The sequence below is a fragment of the Xiphophorus hellerii genome, chromosome 12, assembly GCF_003331165.1.
Source record: "Xiphophorus hellerii strain 12219 chromosome 12, Xiphophorus_hellerii-4.1, whole genome shotgun sequence".
Taxonomy (NCBI): domain Eukaryota; kingdom Metazoa; phylum Chordata; class Actinopteri; order Cyprinodontiformes; family Poeciliidae; genus Xiphophorus; species Xiphophorus hellerii.
This window is the reverse complement of record NC_045683.1, coordinates 4,190,647-4,217,435: the sequence shown is the minus strand read 5'-3', so window position 1 is coordinate 4,217,435 and position 26,789 is coordinate 4,190,647. Positions and strand designations below refer to the sequence as shown.

The following is a 26,789-nucleotide window of genomic DNA, read 5'->3' as shown; positions in this document are numbered from 1 at the left end:
TGACACAGCTCAGGCCTGTTGGGACATTGCCTTAGGTGTGTTGGTTTCCACAACACACCACACTTATTTATCATGCTGGCTCTTTAACTACCAACAAACAGCGTCACTTTAAAGAGTCGAGTAAATAAAGTGAAAACTGCAAATTAATGACGGACGATGACAGAGGAGGGGAGCTGAAGGAGAGTTTTTGTATTTTTAAGATAAATGTTGAGAGTCAGGGCTGAGCATTTATCGTATAATTTATCATAATGAATTTGTTACTGTAAGAATTCAGATTTATTCTGGGATCCAATTTGATGCTGATGTGTTAAAAGATTAAGTATTTCCTTATTTGTATAACGTATTACTCCACAAGATGCTCAACATTTCTCATTTTAATTTTTTTGTTTCTCATGTAGGCGTGCTCATAAAATTAATACTTCTCATATTATTACGACTTTATTCTGGTAATATTAAAACCTTATTCTTCTATTTTAACTGCATTCTTGTAGTTATGACTTTATTCTCATGATTAAAATAAATAATGAATATTAGTCCAGCCCTAATGTTTTGTCATAGGATTCACCTGAATTCAAAGTCCAAATAAATAGAAGTTCTAAAATAAACTTGTCAATCAAGATGGCTGCCTTGGGTATGCTAAAATTGCTCTGAATTATGGAAACCCAAGGAGTGTAGTAGTGAAAAAATGTTCAGATTTACCCAAATTAAATTTTCAAAAATTTGATTAATCGATAAAATCGCCCAGCCTTATCCTTTTTCTAAAAAACTAATTAAAAAATCTAATAAAAATATTCCTCCATCCTCAAAAATTATATTCTTCATAACATTCCTTAACGATTTAGTCTGATTTTTGTAGATTTGTCTCCATTGAATTAATTTGTACTTTAAATTGTCTGCCAAAGGAAACAAGAACCCTAGAAAAGTGTTTATTTTTACATGAATAGATTTCTTCCCTTTAGTAGAACTTTTAATATATTTTGGTAAATATGAGCTTGCTTCCATCCTGAACTCTCTTTTCTTTTTCCCGTCTGCAGAAGGAGCTGTCGGGCCACAAGAACGTCGTCCGCTACCTGGACTCGACAATCAGCTTCGTTTCCGACAGCGTGTGGGAGGTTCTGATTCTCATGGAGTACTGCAAAGGTACCGAAACCTTTTGGAAGTATAAACTCAAAATGCAGCTCCCTTTATAAACCTCCATTTTAATTACAAATGATTGAATATTCTATCAGACGTATTATCAATTGATGTATATAGTTATTGGTTTATTGTCCAGCCCTAATACATTCAGTAAATTGGTAGATTGTGTTGAAACTTAGTTGTTTTTTTTGCAGCGGGTCAGGTGGTGAAGCAGATGAATCAGCGGTTAAACGTGGGCTTCAGTGAGGCGGAGGTGCTCCACATCTTCTGCGACACATGTGAAGCTGTGGCTCGCCTTCACCAATGCAAGACTCCAATCATTCACAGAGACCTTAAGGTGAGGAGAGCGTCCGTCTGCCTTTCCTTTTCTATCCAGGTTTTGTTTTTCCTCTGCTTTCTTAGAGTCCAACATAGTCGGAAAAAGTTCAGAATTTTCTAATTCTTACAAGTTCAGTAGTTGAGTATCCAACCAAAGTTATACAGAAGCTTGTTGGTGGCTATGAAAATGTGTTGCTAAGAGCGGCCATCTTGTTTGACAAGCTGTTTTACAACCTCTAATTATTTGGACTTTGAATTCAGGTCAACTCTACAATGGAATGTTAGAGACGGGCAACAATTGTTTTTTAAATTTTTTTTTTATTAGAATAATAGTCATGTTATTACATGTATGAAGTCATAATATTATAAGAATAAAGTTGGAATTTTATGAGAACACCAAAACTACGAAATGTGCAATGTTTAACATCGTGTGCAGTTATATTGTATAGGCTTTACAGATACATAATAATTAATAGATATAATTAATCGTTTTACACATCAGCATCAGATTATTTGAAACAACCTTGGAAACTGTGTCCATTTCAAAGAAAGACCCACACGAACTGAGCTGCTCATGTCAGATCTGCCGTACAACTCGCAGAAGGGAAGATTTGAAATCAAAGCCATTTTTAAAAAATATTTTAAAATATTGTAATAATTTATTTTTAGAAAAGAAAGCGAGGGGTAAAAAAAGTCCGATTTTTTTTTATTTTTATTTTTTTAAAGCTATGTTGCCCAGCTCTCGTCTGTATTTTGACTGAGAAAACGACCCCAGTTCCTGGAAAAGGAATGAATGCGCCTTTAATTGTGAGATCCGTAAACATAAACCCATGTACGCACTGCAGTTCATTTGTTACATTCACTTTCATTTGCATAAAACACATGAGAAACAAAAACACGAGGATTTAAACCTGTCTGATCAGCAGACTCATTTTAATTTCACTTCTCCTTCTTCATTCTTCCGCTTTTCCTTTTATATTCCGGGCTCTACACTCAGAGGAAAGCTGTCGACTGATTTAATTTTTATAGGGTGGATTTTGTGTTGGGAGTTTGGCAGGGAGCCATTTTCACCTCGGTTCTGCTGATGCTCAGAGTCTGGTGGTTTTTTCCCACCCTGGTTTGAATTCTCCCCATCAGTGGGCCGCTGTGCTGCGTCCAGTTGGACGGGCCTCTGAACAGTGCTGTCCCTTCAGCTCCAGAGGCCTGTCCTCTGTCTGCCGCCTATCTGCTCAGCCTACACAGCTTACGTAACATTGCAGGAACACAAAAGAGCGTGGAGGCCCAGTCACGCATCGCCAGGGGAAGTGAGACTGCAAAAAAACCCAAGTCCTTAACCCTGAGCTGACAACAGATGCAAACATTAGATGCTCTTCTTGTTTTATATTTTAAACATCTGGTTTCTGTGCTAACATGTTTGATTTTTCTCCACCTGGTTGAGTTGGCGTCTAGGAAGAGTTTCAGAAAACTCCTGAAAACAGAGTGTCTCCATTTTGTAGTTTTTTAAATGTGAATTTGTTTATTTCTCTTAACCTTTGACAACACTTTCTCACAAACAGCTGTGCACCAATCAGAAACGGCATTTACAACATGCAAAAAACAGCAGGGACTTCCTGTTATGCTGGAAAATGTTGCATTGTTTGGTGAGCAGGGCTCCTACTCAGTTTGGAGACATATGGACTGGAATTTTATCTTATAACAATAGAAAGGTGTTTGAGTTTTATTTTTCCCCCTTATGCCATTATTTTAAACATTTTTTTTTTTCCTAGTGATTTTCTTTCATCTGATGTTATTTTTTTTGATTTGCTGCATCTGAACTACAAGCTGAGTTCAACATATTTTTACTCAAGTAATAGTAAAAAATAACCGTCCAAGAAATTACTCAATAAGAGTAAGAAAAGTATTTGGTAAAACGTCTACTCCAGTACTATATATTTTTTTGTAACTTTCTGTGACCAATCAGATTTATCGGGTAAGAGAGACCTTTTAAAATATGAGATTTTGTTGTATTTTTGTAATAAATATTATAAAATAGTGAATTGAAACTGTCTTCTTCAGTTCGTTTTTATTGTTTTTATCTCTAGAAAAGTATGAAAACTTACATTGCAAATGGTTTTATAGTGCTTGCACTTTACGAACCCTGTGTTAACGCTGCAAGTGCAGTCAGAACTATGGATGGTAAATATAAAAGTTTGAGGATTTCTAAGGTTTTGTCTGTGTGTTTCATCAGGTTGAAAACATCCTTCTGAACGACCAGGGAAACTACGTCCTGTGTGACTTCGGCAGCTCCACTCATAAAGTTCTGTTGCCACTAAAAGACGGAGTGACGGCTGTGGAGGATGAGATAAAGAAGTAAGCTACCAGCGCCATGCTTGGCTTTCACTGCGAAAGAAATGTTCCTTCATGGGTTCATCTCAATACACCTGAATATCATTAAAAGTTACTTTATTTCAGTAAAATCCACTCAGCAGTGATTGAGGTCGTTGCTTAAAAAACAAGATGTTAATGGGAAGTTGAGTAGAAGGAAAAAGTGTGGCAGAAAACAGTGAACATTTTGAGAGATTCACAAGGTGTGGATTGCAGCTACAGTGCATCGTATGTTCGCACACCGCAAAAACACAAAATTCTGCCAATTATTTTTGGTCCAGTTTCTAGTACAATTATCTTGATACATGTGAAGTAAGACCAAACTAAGATGTAGCAGCTTGTTTTAAGTCAATGATTCCTTAATAGTGAAAAATTGGCAGATTATTTCACTTATAAAAATACATTTTTCCCATATTATAAGTTAATTTATCTGCCAATGCAACAAGTAGTTTTTCATCAATATTATGGAATTATTTACTTATAACAAACTCCTCTACCTTACTGAAAAGTTACTTAGAAGTTAGATTTGTCTTTTTACAATTGTACTAAGATATTTTCACTAGAAATTATACAAAAATACTTGGTAATATTTTGTTTTTGCAGTGTAAAGAACATGCATAGTTTTTCTTTCCACGCATTTTGTTTTGGGTCTGATTGTTCACTTAATCTTATCAGCTGTATTTGATTTGTTTATTTCACAATAAAAAAAAGCAACAACTGAATATTCCCTTCAGTACATTCACACACTTTTCCTCTGTTTGTCTCAGCTGTGAGCCATAATCCTGGAGATTAGCAGAAATAAATGATTGAAATGCATCACTTTGTGTGAAATAAATATATACGAGTCACTTACTGAATTGAATTATCGATATAATTTAAGTTTTTCACACAGGCAGCAGATCTCCCTCCTGCGGCAGCAAACAAGACTTTATTGACCCTTTGCAAATGGTGGTTTATCAGGCGGTCACTGCTGCAGGCTTTCTCTGCTGCTCTCCATTGTGTGTTTTATATTTACAGAGCAAAATCTCTGATCGCTACGTCAGCTCTGGCCTGTTAACTTTCCCACATTTACAGCTGGAATAAAGTACAACGTGTGGCGCTTATCAGCGGTTTATGGCTGTGTGTAAACCTGCCGTCTGCATCAGATCAGTCAGAAGAAACTGTGGCTGCCCTGACTCAGGAAAAACTTTGATTTATTCTGTTAGATTTTTGATTTATTAGATTTAAAGTGACGTATCTCTTTAAATCTCTGCAAGTTTGCTTTCAGCATTATTGATGTTTAAGAAAAACACTTTAAATCATTGCATGTGATACATAAAGGTAAATCTGGATTGGGTGAACACATTGGAGTCACAAGTTGCATTTTCAAAACTTTGTCAATATTTTGCTAATGTAAGAAGAAACATAATTTTGCAATTATGGTATTCCCAACCAATAAGAAATGCAATTAAAATCATGTGAATAAATTTAACTGAAGTCCTTAAAAACATCCTCCAACTACTTCCTGTCGCTGTCGTCTTGTGGTTTCCGACAGTAGTAACATCCAGTTGCTGATGCAAAGAAAATGTTTCCATTGCAGCTTTGTGAAATAAACCAAAAAACTGAAAATGGCGTGTTTCCATTAAGCAAATGCATTTTTGAATTGTCAAATGTCAATTATATGGTCGAAGGAAAGGCAGCTACACTTGAAATAATTACAGTGATCAGGTTTAAGTAAAAAAATACAGTTGAAACCATTCATTCTCTAATTTTAATTTACCTGAATCAAGAAAAGTTTGGTCTGAAAAAAAGGCTAATGTGTCTTTTAATTATATAGATGTAAACATCTGGTTTCAGCTGCAGGCTTTTAGCAGGTAGCAGGATATTTGTCAGTATGAACAGAACAGTTCAGTTTCATCGCTCTGAGTGTCGCGTCTAACTGCATCAGAAAGTTTTTCAGCCCGATAATCAGACCAGATCATCACCAAATCCTACAGAAACGCAGCCGAGCTTCACCAGATGAAATGCAAAAAAAGGTTCTTTGAATTTAAAATCAAGAACTGATCAAATGAACTGGAACCAGTTTGTTTAGTAGCACAGTTTCTCTCAGAATTCTTTTTGAAAAATTAAGCAATTAAATCTAAGTACATACTGTATGTTTGGACATGATAAATGACTGAGAAATAAAAAAAAAGTAACATCATTCTTGTCTAACTTTGTGTTTAACAGTTTCTGGTTTGTCTATGCTTGATTTTTTTTGTTTGTTTGTTTTATCAGTATCCCACAGATAAACTCTATTTTCCTGATCTTTCATAGTATTGTGTACTTTTGGAAGAGAAACAGGCCCACAGCATCACAGATCTTACACTGTGCCTAACAGGATATACCATCTGCTTAACTTTAAACTGAGATTATTGGAGCATTGTTCCGTTTTGATGCGATTTACTGGCTTCAACACACATTCCCAGTTTGACTGATGTGTTTTCTAGACTTTTCCATTTTAAAGCGTAGCTAAGATTTTTTTTTTGTTGCATCACATTCATACCAAAGAAAGTTATGAAATACTAAATAAAATTTTGTGGCACTTTGATTAGCAAAACTGTAATAATTTTTTTCTAATTTTAAAACAAATATTCCCCAACATGGAGTTAGAAAAGGAGCCAAATCTTTGTAGTCTGACCTTTGACCTGTGTTTGACGGTTTCCTGTTGTTGTCTTGCAGGTACACGACCCTCTCATATCGGGCCCCAGAGATGATTAACTTGTACGCAGGGAAAGCCATCACCACTAAGGCTGATATCTGGGTAAGCGGCGACTTTGCGTCACTTCGACAGGTTCTTCCTCCTCTCTCCGCTCACCCTGGGCGTTTCCCTCTCTCCTCCTCTCCAGTAATCTGTCCGTTCCTTCAGAACGAAACAAACCAGAACTCTGTCCTGCCTTATCTTTGCTCCTGTTTTTTCTCTCGGTTTGAGATTAGGATACCCCGCCCAGGACTTTTATGTTTTTGAAGGTTTGAAGCACAGTAGCTGCTAAAAGTAAATGCTGAATATTGGAGCCGTAATAAATAATTGTGATTAAGCGATTACTGAAATAATCAACTAGCTTAATACATGGAGAATACTGACTTGTATAAAAAAGCACTAACAATACAATAAAAGGATTAAGTAAGCCGAAACTGTACAGAAATATGTGCAATTTGCATTTAAGATGGGAGGAGAAACACCTTTGTCTGTAATATATATTAACACAGAACTATTGAAGTGCCAAAAAACCCCCAATTATTAATAATCAATCAACAGATTAGCCTCGCATTGTATTGGCAAGTCCAGCAGAAACAGCTGAGTTTTTAAGGTTAGTATTTCTTATCTGTAGATGCATCGTTTGCTACAAAATAATCAAGTGTTCACTAAAAAAATTCTACATTATTGCATTTATTTTAAATGTATTTTCTTATTTAACAAAAGAAATGTAATTCTTTATTTGCATTTTTAATGGTTTTCTAGAATTTTATTTAAAAAGGCTTAAGTAGTTAAAAGAAAACTCTGCAGAATGTGGCAATTTTTAATCAGATTAATCATGAGAATAACTGATTACTAGAGTAATCGTTGGTTCCAGTGCAATATGTGCACTTCCTAATTTTCATCTTTGCATAAAAGCTTTTGGGTTATAAACTAACTGACCTGAAGTTGTTCACCAGATTTGAATTTCTTTTTGAGTGGAGAACTGTGGAAAAACGGAAAAAAAGTTCAATTCTTTGAAGTTTGTATCATCGGCGTGTTGCTTATCTGCAGCTGAGCTTTTTCCATGTGGATTCGTCATTTATTCTCTTCTGAGGAAAACTTTCCAGCTTCATTTCCTCCCAGTCATACTACTGGTTTAATTAAAGTCTGTGTATTCATCTTATCTACTTTGAATTTTTATGTTTCAAAAGTTTATATTTCAGATTTTCAAAGATGAAGCTGTAGATTGAAACTAATGTGAAGCATTTCTTGCAGTCAACATGCAACTGTTTTAGTCTCCACTGTTCATGGTTCAGTTTTTGTGTCCATATTTTATAAATTACTTCCCAGAATTAGTTAATACTCAACATTTTATTTTATATACCACTTTCTAATAATACGTTATAATTACTTTATTTCTGTCTCTTGGTTTGATAAACTGTGATTTTAATCAAAAAGGTGAAACTCTTCCCCCTACTGGCGCACGTTTGTATCTGCAGTGAGATGTGAAATGTTTATCTGAAGGTTTTTACTTTAAGGCCTCTTCAGTTTGGAAATGTGAGGAATTAATGTGTTTCCCAGTTCTGGATAAAAATACAGAATGAAGAATTAATAAATCATAATTAATATCTTATTAATAATAATTAATATCTTCTCAAATCAGTAATTGACAAACAAATCATTAGACAATGTCAAGTTTAATGTTGCCTACAATATTGCAAGAGGAAATCTTCCCTTCAAGTCCAAAATATTTTTTTTATTAGAAAAATTACTGTTTGAGAAGTTTATAATCACTCAAAATGAGAACTACTTTATTACTTTGCATATTCACTTGAAAAAGTTACTATTGCTTGTAACTTTTTAATGTTTTGGATGCCTTACTAAATTACTAAACTAAATTACTAAAGTACTTTTGTAAGACAACTTAGAATTTCAATTTTATTTTAGCATTTCATTCATATAGTTTATCCTGAGATTTTTATTTCGAGGTTTAAAATTGTATCTCCTTTGAAGCACTTTAAACACTTTCTCAGTAAGTTACTTTTATTGTAAAATTCTTCTTAATATAAATAACTTTATTTGAACAAATTGTCAATTATTTTACAAGTCAATAATGCTATATTGGACAGTGATTTAAAAAAAAAGATTAACCTGTAAAACTGCAATGTTAAATACGGTGCGGCTGAAAATTTGGTCACAATTTAGGTCCAGAATCCGTCTTCTAGAAATATCTTCCATAATTTATTTATGTTTTGATTAAATTAAATTTGAACTTTAATTTGAATTTAAAGTTAAAGGAAACTTTTATCTGGCCAACCATGGAGTTTTTTTGTTGTTGCTTTTTTGTTTGTTTGTTTACAGATGAAAATAGAGCGATAAAGTCTATTTTGTTTCCACAAAAACTGAACTGTTTATAATGAAAAGTCGTCTTAATGTAGTTTATATTTTGGAAGCGGTCACCATCTGCTAGGTGGCTAATGACTGAGGCTTTGTAGATGTTTCTGGAAAATTCATGAGATTGATGATGATTTGTTGATGCTGTGTTTGTAATGTAATGTTTGTGTATTTCTTTTATTTATTTATTTTTACACACACAGGCGCTTGGATGCTTGTTGTACAAGCTCTGTTTCTTCACACTTCCATTTGGGGAGAGCCAGGTTGCCATTTGTGACGGAACCTTTATTGTTCCAGATAACTCCAAGTTCTCCACCAAGTTGCACTGCTTAATCAGTAAGTACACTGGAACATTGCTGCACTTTAGTAATCAAATATTCTGACGATTAATCGATTAAGAATTAAGAAGTTGGCACAATCTACAGATTTTTCATTTAACCTCTGAAGCTTTTCTCATACATCATTAGAAATACTTATAAACAAAATAATTGAATTCTATTTTAGGCAATAAAAAAAGCTAAAATTGCTACTTGAGTAGTTTTATGTAACATATTTGCAGACGGAGGTATGTTTATCTTAAATGCAAAACTGTATAGATATTTTGTTCAGTTTTGGCTTAATTACTGCTCTGAGACGACATTTTTTTTAAGTCCAGTTGATTATTAATTCATAACTAAATGGGTTGACTATTATTTTAATAATCAATTAATCACAATCAATCGTTTCAATGCTACACAGGAGGACCAATTATACTGGTTGTGATCCGATTCAACTGTCTGATTACACATCCCTGCTTGTGATCTGTTTTAATGACCCTGAATAAGTTTGGAAAATGATTAAATATTTAATTAAACCTCTACCTTGAAATATGTTTTTTCTTCTGTAATTAACTGGATTTATTTGAGTGTTTTCAACATCTGCAGCTGGTTTATTCGTCTTTGTTCTGCTTTTGCACATCTTGTTCCTGTTTGAACCAGTCCAGGGCCGTCAGTCAAGACGGACCGGGTGCTTTGAGTGATTTCACTTCCCTAAACAGGATCCTGCCTCTCTCTTTATCCTTGAAATGTTGGCGCAACAGCTCCCTCGTGTGGCCCAACAGGCGAGCTGCACATTGATGTGTCCACTGTGTTTCAGGATATATGCTTGAGCCGGACCAGGAGAAGAGACCAGACATCTACCAGGTGTCCTACTTTGCCTTTAAACTAGCAGGAAGAGACTGCCCAGTCCCAAACCTCTCAGTAAGTAGCTGCAGCGAGGCGGTGGGATGTTTTTAAGATCTGCAGGCTGATCTTAAAAACCGGCCTTTGTTTCCCCAGAACTCTCCCATCCCAACGTCGCTTCCTGAGCCTCTGACAGCCAGCGAGGTCGCTGCTAAGAAGAGCATGACTAAAGCCAGGTGCGGAGCCGCTCGCTTCTGTCCAGCAGGAGATTATCAAATAAAAATAAAGATCAACGTAACGGCACGCTGCGCTTCTGGGTGTAGATTCACCACAAAATGCTAAAGTCTGGAAAATGATTTCAGTATTTTTTAGATTTGGAAAAATGTTTGATTTAATTTATTTCCTCATTCTCTAAATCTTGTCATCCATAGTTTGTCTGGCGACGTTATTCTGACCCTCTTTTTGTTTTAATCCTTGACAGTTCGTTCTTTCTTTCAATCTTTCTCTTTCTTTTTCCTTCCTTCTTTCTTCCTCTGTCCTTTAATTCTTACTTGGTCCTTCGTTCCTGTTTTTTCTTATTTTCTTGTATCGTTTTTTTGTTTCCTTGTCATCATCCCTTCCTTTATTGTCCAAACTGATTTCTTTGCTCCCTCCCTTTTTTGCTTCCTTCCTTCTTTCTGTCCTTTCTTCCTCTTTCTCTTTCTTGTATCTGTCCGTGTTCATTCTTCTCTTTCCTTCCTTCTGAAGTTTTTCCTTATTTTCTTGTTTTGTTTCTTATTTCCTTTCCGTCTTTGTATCCTGTTTTCTGTCCCTCCTCCCAGTTTTTGTGTTAATCCAGGATTCAGTTGTAAATATCAGCCATAAATAAATTGAATTTCAGTACTTTTTATATTAAAATGAGCTTAACTTAAACCATGGAGAACTTCAGAAAATTGAGTTAGATAAAGTTTGGGAATATGAAGGAAGGAATCCTGCAAGTAAACAGAAATTTCTGTCCTTATTTTGTTTTAGGATAACCGACTCCGTGGGTCCAACAGAAACATCCATCGCTCCCAGGCAGCGGCCGAAGGCGGCGAACAGCAACGTCCTGCCGCCGCTCACCAACACCGTCACGCCTGTTAAAATGGCCGTGCCTTCAGCGCCCGTCAGCAACGGCCAGAAAGGTCAGGCCTCTTCCCCGCTCAGTGTGTAACCAAATTAACTCTTGGTTTAAAGCAGGGGTGTCCAAAGTGTGGCTGTGGGCCATTTGTGGCTCTTGGAGTGATTTTGTGTGGCTCCCAACTGCAATTGAAGAATGATATGAATTTGGCCAAATACACTCTTTTTATTATTAATCAAGGTGAAATTATTACAGTAGAAAATGTGAAGGACATCACAAAGTCCTTCTCTTTATGACGACAGCTATATTGAAACCTTTACTCAAAAGCCGGCTTTGCTGCGCGTAAGTCAGCTTTTATTTAATTTATTGAATTTGGCTAAATATAACAAGTGTTTTGAAACACAATAAATTTCTTCAATCGAGCCCAAAGAAATTTGAAAACTAAAAACTGAAATGTGCAAAATCATTTTAAGGTTTTGGATCTACAATGAGTAACATCCAGTTTCTACAAAAACAGCTAAATCAGACTTTAAAGCAAATTAAATAAATTTTTTATATTTCTATTTATTTTTGTTTATTTTTAAATTTTTTTGGCCTGTGAATACTTTTGACCTGTCCATTTTGGCCCACCTGAGAAAAAGTTTGGACACCCCTAGTTTAAAGTAATAAACCCGTCCTTGTGTCTGTCCAGCTCCCACTCCTGGATCGGGACAGCCGTCCGTCCAGACGGCGCCCGGCAGCCAGCAGCACCGCGTCCTGCAGCAGCTGCAGCCTGGAGATCTGCGCCTCCAGCAGCTTCAGCAGCAGCAAGCCGTGCAGCAGCAGCAGCAGCAAGCTAATGCTCAGCAGCTGCAATACCTGCAGGTATCAGACTGCCATCAATCACCAGACCAAACATTGCGTTGGTAGAAATTATTTTTATTCAGAAACAATTATTACCAGTAGATGTGGCAGAGCAGGGGTGCCCAAAGTCGGTTCTGGAGGGCCGACATCCTGCATGTTTTAGTTCTCTGGCTGGTGGCAGTAACAACCTTGTCAACATGTCAATGTTCTTCTTAGGCCTTCTAGTGAGACATCATTTGATCCAGGTGCGTTAAACCAGAGAGAGAACTAAAACATGCAGGATGCCGGCCCTCAAGGACAGACTTCGGGACACCACTGTGTTAGAGGAATAGATAATCAGAAGCACACTACAAAAACACAAAATCTTACCAAGTATTTTTGGTCTGTTTTCTAGTGTAAATGTCTAAGTTAAAAAGAAATAAGACAAAACTAACTTACAAGTAGTAGGAGCTGGTTTTAAAAAGTACTAGCTTCTCTTATGATATGAGAAATATGCCTTGTTATAAGTGAAATAGTCTTACAGGGGAACTAGTCATTTTTTGTCAATATTGAGGAATTATTTACTTAAACAAACTCCTATATCTTTCTGAAATGTTACTTGTAAGCTAGTTTTGCCCTACTTGAAACGCGACCAAAATACTTGGTATTTCTGCAAATTAGTGTTGCTGGTATAAACATGAAGTCTGTAAAGGTTCAACATGCAGGTTAGTTTAGTTCCTATTGTTTTTATGTTTTGTTCTATACCTGGCTCAGTGGAACGGCGTACTTAGATTAAAGCGCAGACTGGAGAGGAGGAACACAAGCTTTCTCTGCTTAAATGGTCTGAAAGACTTTGAAAATATAAACCAAAACCAGAGAGACCTGGAATAAAATGGAAAATTATCATCATCTATTAGCATTGAAGAAAAGCAAAAATATTCAAGACTAATCTATTAATACAATACAAAAGAAGTATGATTTATTGTCCCTCGGTGGAGATATGCCGGTGAAATGGCAGCATGAAGATACGTAGGTTCACAGAAAAGTTACAAAACTGTTAACAAAATTTTTTTTTTATAAAAACCATATAATTAATAATAATATACTGCACAAGATTGTAACATAAATACTGAGCAATTATCAGAAATAGAAATATTGTGCTTGTAATCCAAGGGATGTGCAACTGAGTAGATTGACTTCTTCTTATCTACATAATATATGTGTATTAAACATCAGTAACAAAATAATAATATATTTTATTTATAACCAGAGGTGGACAGAGTACCGAAAAATCGTACTCCACTAAGAGTAGCAATACAACATATTTTTTAAGTTAATGTAAAAAGTACAGGATAGTAAAAAATACTCCTAAAAGTACTTTTTTTTTTCAAAGAAGTTACTCAAGTAAATGTAACTAGTTACTAAACAACACTGTTTATAGTGGACTTTACATTTATAAAAATCTCAGTGCTACAGTCGATAAAACAATTAATATAAAACGGCAACAAAGACCATAAAATCCAGATTTAAACGTAAAAAAATGGAAAAAGACAGAAATTTTTTTACAATGGACTAAATGAGTATAAATGCAGAAAAACAGATGTGCAAAAACAGCAGAAGTGTCATTTAACAATAAGTAAATTGTCCAAATACCATCAGGAATGTGAAAACTTTGTTAGGAGCAGTAATGTTTGTAAGCTGCTGGCATCGCTCCTTTATGAACTTCGTCAAAGAAGGAGTTTTCTAATTCAGCTTCATGCATGGAGAATAATCAGACACTCCTCTTTTTAAAATTTTTCCTGCTGTTTTGATGTGGAACATGATGATGTTCAACTGCTTTATGCACCGCTGCTTTTAGCTGGATGAGTAACGATGCTCAAAGATTTTTTCCAACATGTGTCAGTACCAACAGGCCGTGCAGCAGTCCCTGCAGCTCCAGCACCAGCAGGCTCTGCTCCAGCAGCAGCAGATGATGATGCAGCCGATGTATCAGCAGCAGGTCGCTCAGGCTCAGTACGCTGCCATGGTGAGTTCTGCCAAAGCATCCATGATGTCCTTCCTGTTTGAGATAAACACTCATCAGACTGAGTTTATTTCTTTTTGTCATTTTAAAGCTTTTCCGTCTAAGTTGTGACAGAATTTCAGGGCATATTTCACCCAAAACTGCAGTAAATAGTTTCATCAAATGACAGTGAAACACATGGAGGCGCAGCATGAAATATCACCGAGCTGCATATTTCATTTAATGTCAGAATGGCTCCAGTTTGCTTTTCTCTGCTCCCAAAACTGGCAGCAAGTCCTCCTTCACTCAAATCTCCCCCCGGTCTCTGCCAAGCAGCATCAGAAACAGACGCTCAAACTTCCTACTCCATCTCTCCAAACATTCAGAGAACTCGTATTTACGCAGCTCCTGAACCAAACACACAAACACAGGTCCCCCAAATGTGCGCCGTTAGGGCGGCGCAATTTTTAGCCCGTCTCTCCCACCGAACACGCACCATCTGCTTTGTTTCAGAAGCAATCTGGTCCGAGCGAAGCCACCGGGGGATCGGAACAGAGGGTGGAAATGGAGCGTTTTGCACCGACATACGAGGCGGTTCACAGGAAGGGGGGTTCTTAATTCCCCGGATACCTGCTGAACATTTAAAGGAAGCGTTCAGTGTAAATGTAGACTTGCTCTGCATGAAAAGTATAAAGATTTTGCAGATTTGAAATATACTTTTATAAATGATTAATCACATTAATGGTGATTAATCGATTATTAAAATAATTGTCAACTGATTTAGTAATAAATTAATAGTTAGCTGGAGTATACAGACTCCTGCTTGGATCCAGGTCATCATGCAGCAAAAGTATTCACACCACTAAAACTTTGCTACATTACAATTTGGTTTTATTCATAATCTGTATTGTTGCTATTTTTCCCTGACCTGTCTGCCGTGTTCCTTGGTCTTCAGGATGCTGTTTGTTTTCTAAGTAACTTTTAAGTACATAAACGGAGCAGCTGGATTTATAAGATAAAATTACACACAGCTGGACTCCGTATTAACTGGGGGTGAAACGATTAATCTTAATTAATCAGTTATCAAAATAATTTAGTAATCAAATAATTGTTAACTGGAGTATACAAACTGAATGCGTTTTTCTCCCAGCAAACTGCTTTTTTAAAGAAATAATTAAGACAAAACTGTACAAACAAATGCATTTTAAATAAATTTGTCTGTAAAGATGTTCTACCCAAAACTCCTCAAGTTTTAGCTTCACCTGGGTCAAATTCTGTAAAAAATTATAATAGTAAAAAATCTCATATTACGCATCTATTGCTATGAAATTATTAATTGGTTAATCCAACAGGTTGGCTCTGCGCTGTATTGATGTTTAGCAGAAAGTGCTGGACTTTTCATAAATTGATCTTAGGTTTTTTTTGCTTCCTTTGCTTCAAATGATGAAGCGTTCACTAAAGAAACATTTTGTTGTTGCATTTTGCTCAATAAAATGTTTTTTTATTTAAAAAAGGAATTGTTTATTTTCATCTTTTATTGTACTTGTAGTATTGTTTAATAATTGGTTAAATCAGAAGTTAGCAGAATGTGCCTTTTTTATCCGATTAATCGATAAGTAATCGTCAGTCGCAGCCCTAACGTCAGAGTTGAATATAAAAAGCAACAGGAAGAATATTTCAGGATCTTCCCTGCATGTTGAGCTCTGATTGTTTCAGTTTTTGTTTTCTGCTCTTTGACTTTCATTCCTTCATCCCTCCCTCCCACCATGTCCCCAGCTTCCCAGAACCAGAACTGGTTTCTAACAACATTTCATCATCATTTTTGCACCATGAAGTCAATGGTCCGTCCTTCATTCCCGTCCCCCTCTTCTCCCTCTCTTCCCTCCCTAACAGCTGCACCAGTACCAGCAGGCTTTTGTCCAGCAGCAGCAGCAGCAGCATCATCATCATCACCAACAGCAGCAGCAGCATCCCGCTCAGCAGCCTCTTCCCTATATGTCTTCCCCTCTTGAGTTCCAGATCCCTCTGGGTTCTTATAATGTTGCCACGCCCACAGCTGGAGCTGGACCCATCGCTGGACCATCACCTGTGGAAACCTCGTACACTAACCCCAGGTAGCACATTTTCAATTTGCCCACAGTAACATTCAAGCATTTTTAAGGTAATTTTTCGAACTTTTCCAGCACTTTGGAGATAAAAACAAAAGTTTCAGTTCACTATTATGTGACATACTGTATTCATGTTACTTTACAGCTGTTACAAGGTAAATCAGGGATTCCCAAACTTTTAACCCATTAACCTCTGGCTTGGAACTCCCTTTGTTGAAAATGCTGCAAAATATGTAAAGAAATTCACTTTGAAAAACATTGAACTGAAATATAAAGAAATATTTTTAGGTTTTGAAACGTCTTCCTCTCACCTTGTGCATCTTACTGGCCAATAAACAAAATACACATTTAACAAATTGTTCCATTTCTGTATAAAGTCATTGAAAGTGCTTCATATTGAAACGGCTAAGTAATGTAATAAAGTGAACTCTAATGTTTGATTAAAAACCTAAATTTGGAAAGTGTTACATTTGGAACCAGATATTTTCATACACTTAGTAAAAACACTTTTTTTTTCTCACTGTCTGAAGTTAAATCAAACTAAACTTATTTTGCTAGAATCACCAAAATTATTTGTACTTGCTAAAAGCCAGAAAACTTCACTTTTCTTTTTTTTTTTGTTATGTATTTTTGTGTAACTTCTTTGAATATTATGTTTAGGCACTTTATTTGTGCTGGAAGTCATTGGTGTTAGCACAATTTTCTTCAATTGCTACTATGTGATTAATATTTAGTCCTAATTTCTCAGAGACCTATGAATCTGTGTAATTGAAATAAAAGGTAAGCTTATAGTTTTATTATTATATTTATTCAAATTGGGTGATTTAAAAAAAAAAAAAAAAAATTATTTAATCTGTATTGTTTTTGTCTCAAAATGTGGTGCAGGAAAAGTTTGAAAACTTGCCTTGAAAATGTTTGAAAAGTGTTTGGCGGTAGGGAAGAGTAGCTGAACCTGAGGTTCCTGTGTTCCTCTCTGCGCAGCAGAAACCCCCTGCTGGCCACGGACGGTATCACGCCGACTTCCCAGAGCAGCAGCAGCAGCAGCGTCAGTCACCCGCCCGACATGTCGGGCTGGAACCCGTTCGGAGAAGACAACTTCTCGAAACTGACCGAGGAGGAGCTGATCGACCGAGAGTTCGACATGCTCAGAGCAAGCAAGTCAACTTTTCTCTCCTTCCTCAGAGTTTGAACCAAAGTTTGAATCTCAGACATTTTCTAAGTTTTTTTCTTGTTTTTTTCACACTTGAAACCACATATTTTCATAAATTTAATAAAAACACATTTCTAAAATTAATTTACACTTAGTTTTAGTGTAAATTAACTACATTATGTGAAGTTAATATACACACATTTTTTTTGTTTTGTTAGTCAGAATGATGGAAATACTTCTATTTCCTAAATGCAACTATTTTTTTTTTTAGATTTTCTTATAACTTTCTTTTTATGTTGTGTTTAAACATTTAATTTGAGCAGAAAGGTAATTTTTATAGTTCGGTATACAGTTGAAACCAAATATTTCTTACGCCTAACAAAAATTAATTTTTTAAGTTAATTCAAACTGTTGTGTTTTGGGTCAGAACATAAAATATTTTTTTTCTTTATTTGGTTAAGAAAACAACAACATTGAAACAAATTTTTGACTTCGAGCTCAAACAAAAAGATTTCTGCAATTAGTCTCAAAATTAAACTTTTTTCTAGAAAATATTCAATAATTGAAGCTCAGAAATGCTCTAGAAAATTTCTGAAATTAATCTCAAAATGTCAGTTTTTTTCTATCAAATTTTTGACTTTTGAATTTCAGAAAATTAAAAAAAAATTCTAGAAAATTTCTGAGATTAATCACAAAATTTTGAGTTTTTCTAGCAATTCTTTGACTTTTCAAGCTTAAAAGTTTTATTTTTTTCTAGAAAATTTCTATGATTAAGCTCAAAATTTCAGTCTTTTCTTTTGGTCGTATTATTAATTTGTTGTCGTATTTAAAAAATATTAAATTTAACTTAAGACTTTCTGTAGATGCCCTGAAATTATCTCAAGAAGCTGTCTTTGGTTTTTGTTTGTAACTGGGACGATCTGCTGATCTCCAAACAGAGAAGCCAGAAGAGCGAACGGTCGGCGTGGAAACGGACCCGGTGCCGCCCGCCGCACTTCCGCCGGAGGATCTGTTCGGCTCGGTTCCCTTCGTGGCCAACGCAGGCAAGTCTTAGAGGAGTCTCTGCCCCGCCGGCCCGGTACTGTGGAGCCACCTGAGCCTCCAGGCGGGGAGCCACAATAAACCAAGTTCCACTGGTGCAGACGCAACCAGGAAGTCGGTTGCTGCTCCCGCTTTACCCAGGTGGAAAATTAAAGGCAGCCATGTTCTCCAAATATACTCGGCACTGGGCTCATTTATCACTAGTTACCACTATTCTGCTCTAACAGACATTTATGCAACATGCTGAACTCTGCTCTGCAGGAAGCTAACGGTACCGATGTGTGGGCGGAGCTTCGAGTGTCTGCGTTGATGCATTAGCGCTAAAAGCAATACGAACACCTAACAGGGCTGCTACTGCAAGGGCTGAATGATTCTCATCAGAAAGAAACAACAACTAGTTCAAAATATTAAAAAATTATTACTCACTGCAGATTTTAATGGGTTTTCTTCCCCCGTTTCTCGTCATGGTGCTCATGTTACAGAATCAGATATTTAGCATCAGAGCATCCCTGGAGTTACAGACCTGTGCCTGATGACCTCAGTACAATCTGGATCACTACTTTATTGATTATTTTGCTGATTTCTAATGCGTTTACTGATTTATAAAGTGTGTCAAAGTCCAGGGTTGGTTTTCGTTTCGCTTTTTGATTTCATCAGTGACTGCAGGTACATCTCAGTAAATTAGAATATCATTAAAAATGTATTTTAAAAATTTGATTCAGGAAGTGAAACAAAGTGGGATGTCTCCTGAGTCCATGTACTAAGCAGTTGGTTGGGGCTCCTTCGGCTTGAATTACTGCATCAGTGCGGCGTGCCATGGTTGGAGATCAGCTTGTGGTTCTGCTGAGGCGTTTGGGAAGTCCAAGTTTAACAGCAGCTTTCAGCTTGTCTATGTTGTGCACTGCAGTTTTTCCTTCCAACTTACTTTCCATACAGCATTCAGTTTCTGTAAGACTTTTTTCTATTGCAAAAATCCTTTTTTTCTTGTACTTTTTGTTAAACTCAATAGAATAAATGGTTAGAATCTGTTTACACTTTTTGAATTTTATGTTTTTTGATGATCTTCTAATTTGAGATGCACCTGTAGGAACCCGGTTCTGTTCGCGGTACTGAGCCCGTCTCACAGAAAACGTTTTGTTTACAACGTCGCCCATCGACACCGCAGACATTAGAAACCAGGAGCCTGGAGATGTTCTGATCCGCTCTGATCCAGGCTGACGCGCTCGCTAAGTGTCAAATAATCAACGGCAGCAATAAGCTTCTGTGCCTCCTTTTCCTTCCTGCTTCTCAATGTGAACTGGTTCTGTAGGCTCGATAGAAGAGCTGTGGAGTAAACGTAACTATAAGCTGTGTTTTTATATTTTCTAGAAAGAATGAGTATTTCGTTTTCGGTTCAGTTGGAGCGGAACGATGCAATATAACCCTGTGAGCACTTGAATGTCAGCAGGAATGTTTTTTGTCTTTTCTTTGTGAGCTGAAGTTTCTGTACAGCAGAGAATTAGGGCCAAACAGAAATATATGGTGTTAATAAGTATAAATTTACAATATTAAAATTTAGTCATGGTAAAATATTCTCTAAAATTTTAAACATTGTATAAAAAATAATGTATATGAAAATAGATTTTCTGAGATTATAAAGTCAGATATTTCTCAAAAAAGGTAAGAAATTTTCTGAGACTGAAGCAAAAAATTCAGGAGTTGTACGTCTGAATCTCTTGTAAAGTGTAAATGTTAGATCCGGTCTCTCTTCCTACGTCAGAACAGGGTCTCCCGGGTCCGGACTCGCCCTGAACGCTTCGATCTCAATCCAGAAATCACGGCTGAGACGGCGAAGAAGATTCAAGATGGCCGCATCGAGTCTGGACCCTGGAGCCGATCTGAGCTTTTGGTTTTAGGACTTCTGGCTTTATTTGTCACAAATTTCTGACTTTATAATGTTACAGGTTCTTTATTATTCTAACATTGGAGAATATGTTGATATTTTAGAAGTGGAAATTTACCCTTCTGTTTCCACATCTACAATGGCCCTGATACTCTGTGCTAAAAATCTGCATCAAAGAAACAAAATCAACCAAACAAAAAAAGACCAAACAGATTTTATTCCCGTTTCATTCCTTCAGGCTGGCATGAAAAAAATTTGCTCCAAATTTTTGATCAGCCTTCCAGTTTCCTGTCTCTGTGCCATCATACTTTTTAGGTTTTCCTTCTTCATGGTTTGTTTTTCTCTCTAAGCATTGCAAACGCCGCTTCCTGCTTCAGGCTGGCTTTTCTACGTTTGGGGTCAGAAACCTTCAGTTTGGGAGACTTTATTTGCTCTGTCGTTTTAGTCGAGGCTCATTTTCAAAGAGCAGAGCTGAAACCAGTCGGTTTATTTTTGCATTAAATGATCCAACATGCGGGGTTTCCCACACATCCTTAAAGCTTTTTCCAAATTTAGATTAGTTTGAAAAAACAAACATAATGTTGGAGAAACAGGTTAATGCAAGGTTAAGCTAGTTAAAATTTGTATGAGTTTATTTTCGAGACATGCACTGTGAAAACACAAAATATTACCAAGTACTTTTGGTCTATTTTATAGTGCAAATATCTTATTACACTTCAAATAAGACGAAACTAACATGCAAGTAACTTTTCAGCAAGATTTAAGAGCTGGATTTGAGTCAACAATTTCTTAATATTGATGAAAAAGTTCTAGTTCCACATGCAGATTATTTCACTCAAGACATTTTTCCAGTGCTGTAAGTGAAATAATCTGCCGATGACATAACACTTTTTAAATAAGTGTTAAAGTATTAGTTACTTAAAACAAGCTCCTATTTGTTGCTGAAAAGTTACTTAAGTTTTGTCTTATTTCCAGCGTACCAAGATATTTGCACGAGAAACTAGACCAAAAATTCATGGTAATATTTTGTTTTTTGCAGTTTGATTCAAAAGTGTTTTATCCCAGTTTTATATCTGGAGGTAAAGAGAAAAGCAAACGGTTATTAAAAGAAAACAAACTTTGTAGCTCAAATATCGATACTTTATTCAGGTGAAATAACTCTAGATTTAAATTTCTAATATTTCTCGACTTTTTCAGTCCGACATGATTTATGATGTCATAAATGCATTTTTATTTTTGTATTGTATTTGAAATATTTCATTATTCTGATGACCAAAAGTGATCAGAAAACCTTCCTATCTCCCTGACAAAAAGCTTCAACTCGTAGTTTCTCTTCTAGATTCGGATAAAAATGACGAGTTGAGTTTAAAGTTTTCGGCCCTTTCTTGGTTGTTTTCTGTTTGTGGCACTTTGCTGTTTGGCTGCGAACGCTTCCTTTTAGTTTCTGGGCTGCATGTCTGTGTGCCGCCGTCGTCGCTCAGTGACTTCCTCCTCCATCTCCGTCGTCCATTTTCTAATTTTCTTTTCTTTTAGCCGAAGGTAAGTTCACGTTCCCGCTCACATCGCCGCCTGAACGGCTTCAGTTCACCTCAGTTTGTTTTTCGCTCTTTTCTTTCTTCATTCAGTGAGACAGCCATACTCAGAAACATCTTGTTCATGTGTTTTTGGTGGATGGAGCCAAAAATAAACATTTTTTTAAAAAAGGGACAAAAAGAGCCATTTGCTGCACTTTACAGCAGAATCAGATTATTGTCCCAGTTGGATCTCTGAATATAATGTTACATGTTTACATTTCTGTATTTTTGTTGATCTCAGTATGTGTGTAATTGTTTTTGTTTTTTTCTTCCCCCCCCCCCCACCCTGCAGAGGAGTTAAAAACGTTTTTGGTTTTTACCAGACGTGAGCGGCTCCCCGTCACTAACATGTGTTATTCCTTGTTTTCTGCCCTGTAACATTCTGTGAATGTATTTCTTTATAGAATGTTCCTGACGAATAAAAGAGAGCATTTCAAATCAAATTTCACTTTTGGTTGTTTCTTTAAGTCTCTCCACCAAGAGCAAGATGTTCCTGATGTGGCTGTCTCAGTTTGAGCTCCGAGACCCAACACAAACTGGTTCTGGTTCTGTCCTGATGAATGGGAAATGAAGCTTATTTCCAAAGTTTGGAAAATTTAAATTATGGTTTCCTCATTACAACTTGACCTTTTTTATCCCAAGAGTTGAGTTCTTCATAGGGCTGGTTGATTATTTGATTTAATCACGTTTTCGTGGGTTTTGGAAGATTTGATTTTTGGAAAATTGGGATTTTTTTCTCCCACCTGTGCTGTTTGTGTTTCCATAGTTCAGCACAGGCAGCCATCTTGTTTGACAAGCATATTTTACAGCTTCTGTTTATTTAAAAAGAAGTTTGTTTCTTTGCATTTTTATTGCACTTCTAATGAAAATCCAAAGTGAAAAAGCTGATTTTTCTAAAAATCTAGAAAAATAAAATTTCTAGAAAATGTTTCTAAAACATTTTTTTTATTTTTAAATCCAATTAATCAATTGTCAACTAAAAAGCCTTAATAGGAAAACAAATGACCAGGTTTCCTGATTTTCTGTGTAAATGATTGTAGAGACTGATTTAATCCAGGGGTCTCAAACTCCAGTCCTCAAGGGCCGCATACCTACAGTTTTTAGATGTGGTACAAAACACTGGAATGAAACGGCTTAATTACCTCCTCCTTGTGTAGATCAGTTCTCCCAGCCTTGCTAATGACCTAATTATTCTGTTCAGGTGGTGCAGCAGAGGCACATCTAAAAGTTGCAGGACTGCGGCCCTCCAGGACTGGAGTTTGAGACCCCTGATTTAATCTAAGATAATATGGGCCTGATTATTGTCAGTATTATGGATTTTAACCAATCCAAGACAATAAACTTGTAAAATATCCAACATTGGACTAAAAATAGATGGAAAATTTTAGCAAATTGAGTCATTAAAAGTTTGAAATATGAAATATTTTTTAATAATAAGCACAGGAAGTGTATTTTTGAACAGGCAGGTGTGTTGAACAGCTTTTGGAGAAGGTAGGTCGGCAAAGTGGGGTCCTCGAGATGAAATGACGTCAAATCATTTTGTTATAACCACATAAGCAGACAAGTTTGGTGCTCCTGGAAGTTGGATATTTTTGATTAATTACAGGAAATTACTCATTAAAAAGCTGAAATTTTGTGTATACCTAATACAATGTCTTTGGAAACTGCTACAAACTGATTAAACCTGCTTACATACAAAATAAAGAAAAGTTGAACTGAGAAGCTGAAGATGAGTCGTTTGGAGAACAGATTGTCTATAACGTAAATCTAATGTTTTAAGTGTCAAAGAATGATCATAAATTCCCAACGATGACTGAACTGGTTTAACTTTAATTCCTTATTGGAGTGAAATATTTTTCTTATTTAAAATATCTAGTACAGAAAGAGTAAAGAGGAAAAAATAGCTCTGTAAAAAGCAGAAAACAAAAAAATGTCTGTAAATTTCTAAAATAAAACCCAAACTTTAAGAAATGCAACAGTTTTTATCAAATACTCATAACGGCGCTTATAGAATCTAATTTAACCTAAAGGTCAAGATTCAGAGCCAAGACAGGCCCAGATTATAACCTGAGTGATTTGTAGTTTCTGAAATTTCTTTTAAAACTTAATTAGGAAAAAAATATTTATAAACGATACAAAATGCCTTTTTTGTGATAAATCTTAGATTTCAGTCTGTTTTCATACTTTTTTTCTGACTGAATAAAAACCTCGCTAGTCAGTAAATAATTGTTCATAAAAGGAAAACAAGCAGTCAAAATGAAACCATTCACAGTTGTAAAAACCTGCGGTGGATAAATAAGTTTTAACAGCTTTTAACCAGGAATAATTTACTATAACGGGACATATTTTGTAGGCTACAGTGTCTGTTGCGCCAGATTTTCAAAGAGAACAATCCCATTTCCACCATTTGTTGGTTCATTGTGAAGAATCTGCGTGGCTCGTAATCCCTCATCTTATTCCCAGTCCAGATGAAAACAATCTGACGTCTCTGAGCGATTAAAGATGTTTTCGGAGGTGAACCTGATTAAAGTTATAATCTGTGACCGGTGCAGTGAGCTGAACAGATGCACGGCTCTGACTAATATCCCGGACCCGGTGGATGGCGGCGCCGCCTCGTTTCCTGCTTTTGGCGGATCCGCGGCCTCGTTCTGCCAGTTTGGAAAAGGATGAGGAGAGGTTTGAGTTTGTTCATGTTCGCAGCAGGGGGTTCCTCTGATTTAGAGCTTCCTCTAATCAGGAACAATTATTTGGCTTCTTCATTGTGGCACCATTTACGTTCAGTACAATTGGAGGCTCTCCACTCGCTAATTAGGCTAATTTTTTAGTTGCCATTATGCAAATGTTTTGGACATAAAATCACAGAGGTTCTTTTTTTTTTTTTTTTTTGTTCCGTCGGAGGCAGAATTTTCTTTTCTTTTTTTTTGCTTCAGGTTTTCTGACTTAAAGCTTCAATCTTTTCTGGGAGATTTGATCTGAGAAGTAATTTTGTGGATCTTGGAAAAGGCTCAGCATCTTATTCCTCCGGCTCTTTAAGCCCGTTCATCTCACTACGCAGTCCGAAGTCACAGCAGCTTTTCCACCATATTGCTCCTCTTCTGCTTCAATGAGAGACAAACTGTCGGCATTTGTCAGATAATCATTTCAAAGTCAATCCTGTGTTCAGTAATGCTGCGTGTTCAGGAAGTCGAGTGGGTTTTGTAGGAAAATGAAAAGATTTCTGCTGTTGGAGCATTTCAAGAGTTAGTTTTCTTGAAAATAACTTGAAATATTGATGTAAGTATGTTTGAATGTAGAAATGTGTTATGCTTGCAGAGTTCCATATGCAAGCATATTATTGGAAAGTTTAGTGGAAGGAAAAAGTGTGGTAGGAAAAATGGTGCATGTAGATGCATCACCTGGACTATGGAGAAAAAGAACGAGGACTCCAAAGTCCTGATCTCAGGTGAAAGTAAAGTTTGCATTTCATTTGAAAATCAAGGTCAATCGGTTGATCAGTTGGTACTATCAACTGAGTTTTCTGAATTACACGCTCAACGCAGCTAGTGCGGTTCGCTTTCACACTGCACTCTGTCGAACAATCCAAACTCATAAAACTGTTCCTCTCCTCACCTGTGGTGGCGCTGCAGGCATTGAAGGAAACAACATGGAAACATTTGAAGAAGACACTGAGGGCAACTTCCTTCTCCACAAAATGCAAACAGAAATCAGATTTTAGTGATAGTAGGATTTCTCTTTTGACTGTGGCCATTTCTCCCATCAGCACTAGACTCACGTTTGTTTTGGTTGCATCTACCCAGAATGCAATGCTGTATCATCCGGTTCGTTTGTGGGGGTGTAACTCTGATGTGCATTCCGGTGCACCTACAAACCTCAGTCTTGGTTCAGTTGAAGTGACTGGTTTGATTGCATCTATATATGTGCCTTGGAACTGAACCAGGAGCAGGAAGTGGACTGCAGCGCAAGGCATTCTGGGTAAATGTAAACGAAACAAAGGCTTGAGTCTAGAGCTAAAGGGAGAAATGACTTGTTGTTTTGCCAAAGACAAAAGAGAAATCCTGCAACCACTAAAACTTTACTCTACATTTTTGTTGACATTTCATGAAAAAGGAAGATGTGCTCTGTGTCATCCCTAGTTTGCTTATCATTTCCTTCAGGTGTTCTTGGTGCAGCGCCCCCACAGGCGAGGAGGGAAACAGGTTCCTTAAAGGGTTTCGGTTTGTTTATTAGTGCAGTGTGGAAGCAAAACGCACCTGCTGAAAATGAATGTTGCAACTTTGGTCCCAATCAAACCGAGTCTACTAGATGTGAAAACATCCTTTGGCGCCGTCTGTGGTCCACATGCAGCCTCATTTCCATTTGAACCGCACCAGAACTCACTTCAAACAAACCCAGACCTGGGTTTGTAGGTAGTCACAGACAAAAGAAATTCCACAACCACTAAAATCTGATTTCTGTTTACATTTTATAAAGAAGGAAGTTGCGTTCAGTATCTTCAAAGGTTATTGTGTCGTTTTCTTAAATTGTTCTTGATGCAGCGCCACCTCAGGCAAGGAGGGGAACTGTTTTTCAAAGGGTTTGGTTTGTTTGACAGCGCAGTGTGAAAGAAAACCACCCAAGCTGAAAATGTAACAAATGTTGCGATCTTGGTCTCCTATCAAACTTAGTCAACCGGACTACCAGGTATGAAAATATTTTTGCTAGATGGTTGAGTGTTGCCTTCAGAAATCCCAGTTGACCATCTCAAGCGAACTGGACTTTCAAAGCAAACCAATTAAAGTGAACTAAACATGACTGGTGTGAGTGAACTCTAAGAGTCCTTCATTTCTATTTGCCCTGAAGCTTTATTGAGATGCTGGTTTCATTTTCAGCAGGACTTGGTACTGGCCCACATTGCCAAAGGTACCAAAACCTGTATCAATCCATGACCTTAAATGTCAAGAAAATGAGACATTCTAGACAAGCTTAAGCAACTTCATAATTTTGATCCCTTTAAAAAAAAAAAAGGAATTTTCAATTACTTTCAAATTTACTAAGATTTTT

At 36.6% G+C, this 26,789-nt stretch overlaps 1 protein-coding gene across 2 annotated transcripts in view; it reads left to right on the top strand.

Annotated features, from left to right (window-relative positions):
* bmp2k (BMP2 inducible kinase) overlaps positions 1 to 26,789 on the top strand; it is a 56,670-nt gene that overhangs the window by 27,806 nt on the left and 2,075 nt on the right. Inside the window, exons 3-15 of one of the 2 annotated variants that reach the window (XM_032579743.1) lie at positions 1,035 to 1,140; positions 1,332 to 1,474; positions 3,683 to 3,804; positions 6,520 to 6,601; positions 9,115 to 9,247; positions 10,046 to 10,149; positions 10,228 to 10,307; positions 11,083 to 11,234; positions 11,862 to 12,034; positions 13,896 to 14,018; positions 15,888 to 16,108; positions 17,087 to 17,256; positions 18,191 to 18,295. In XM_032579743.1, the coding sequence (XP_032435634.1) occupies positions 1,035 to 1,140; positions 1,332 to 1,474; positions 3,683 to 3,804; positions 6,520 to 6,601; positions 9,115 to 9,247; positions 10,046 to 10,149; positions 10,228 to 10,307; positions 11,083 to 11,234; positions 11,862 to 12,034; positions 13,896 to 14,018; positions 15,888 to 16,108; positions 17,087 to 17,256; positions 18,191 to 18,295 (1,714 nt within the window). Of the gene's footprint in view, positions 1 to 1,034; positions 1,141 to 1,331; positions 1,475 to 3,682; positions 3,805 to 6,519; positions 6,602 to 9,114; positions 9,248 to 10,045; positions 10,150 to 10,227; positions 10,308 to 11,082; positions 11,235 to 11,861; positions 12,035 to 13,895; positions 14,019 to 15,887; positions 16,109 to 17,083; positions 17,257 to 18,190; positions 18,296 to 26,789 lie in introns of both variants that reach the window. The other variant, XM_032579741.1, reaches the window with a different exon arrangement.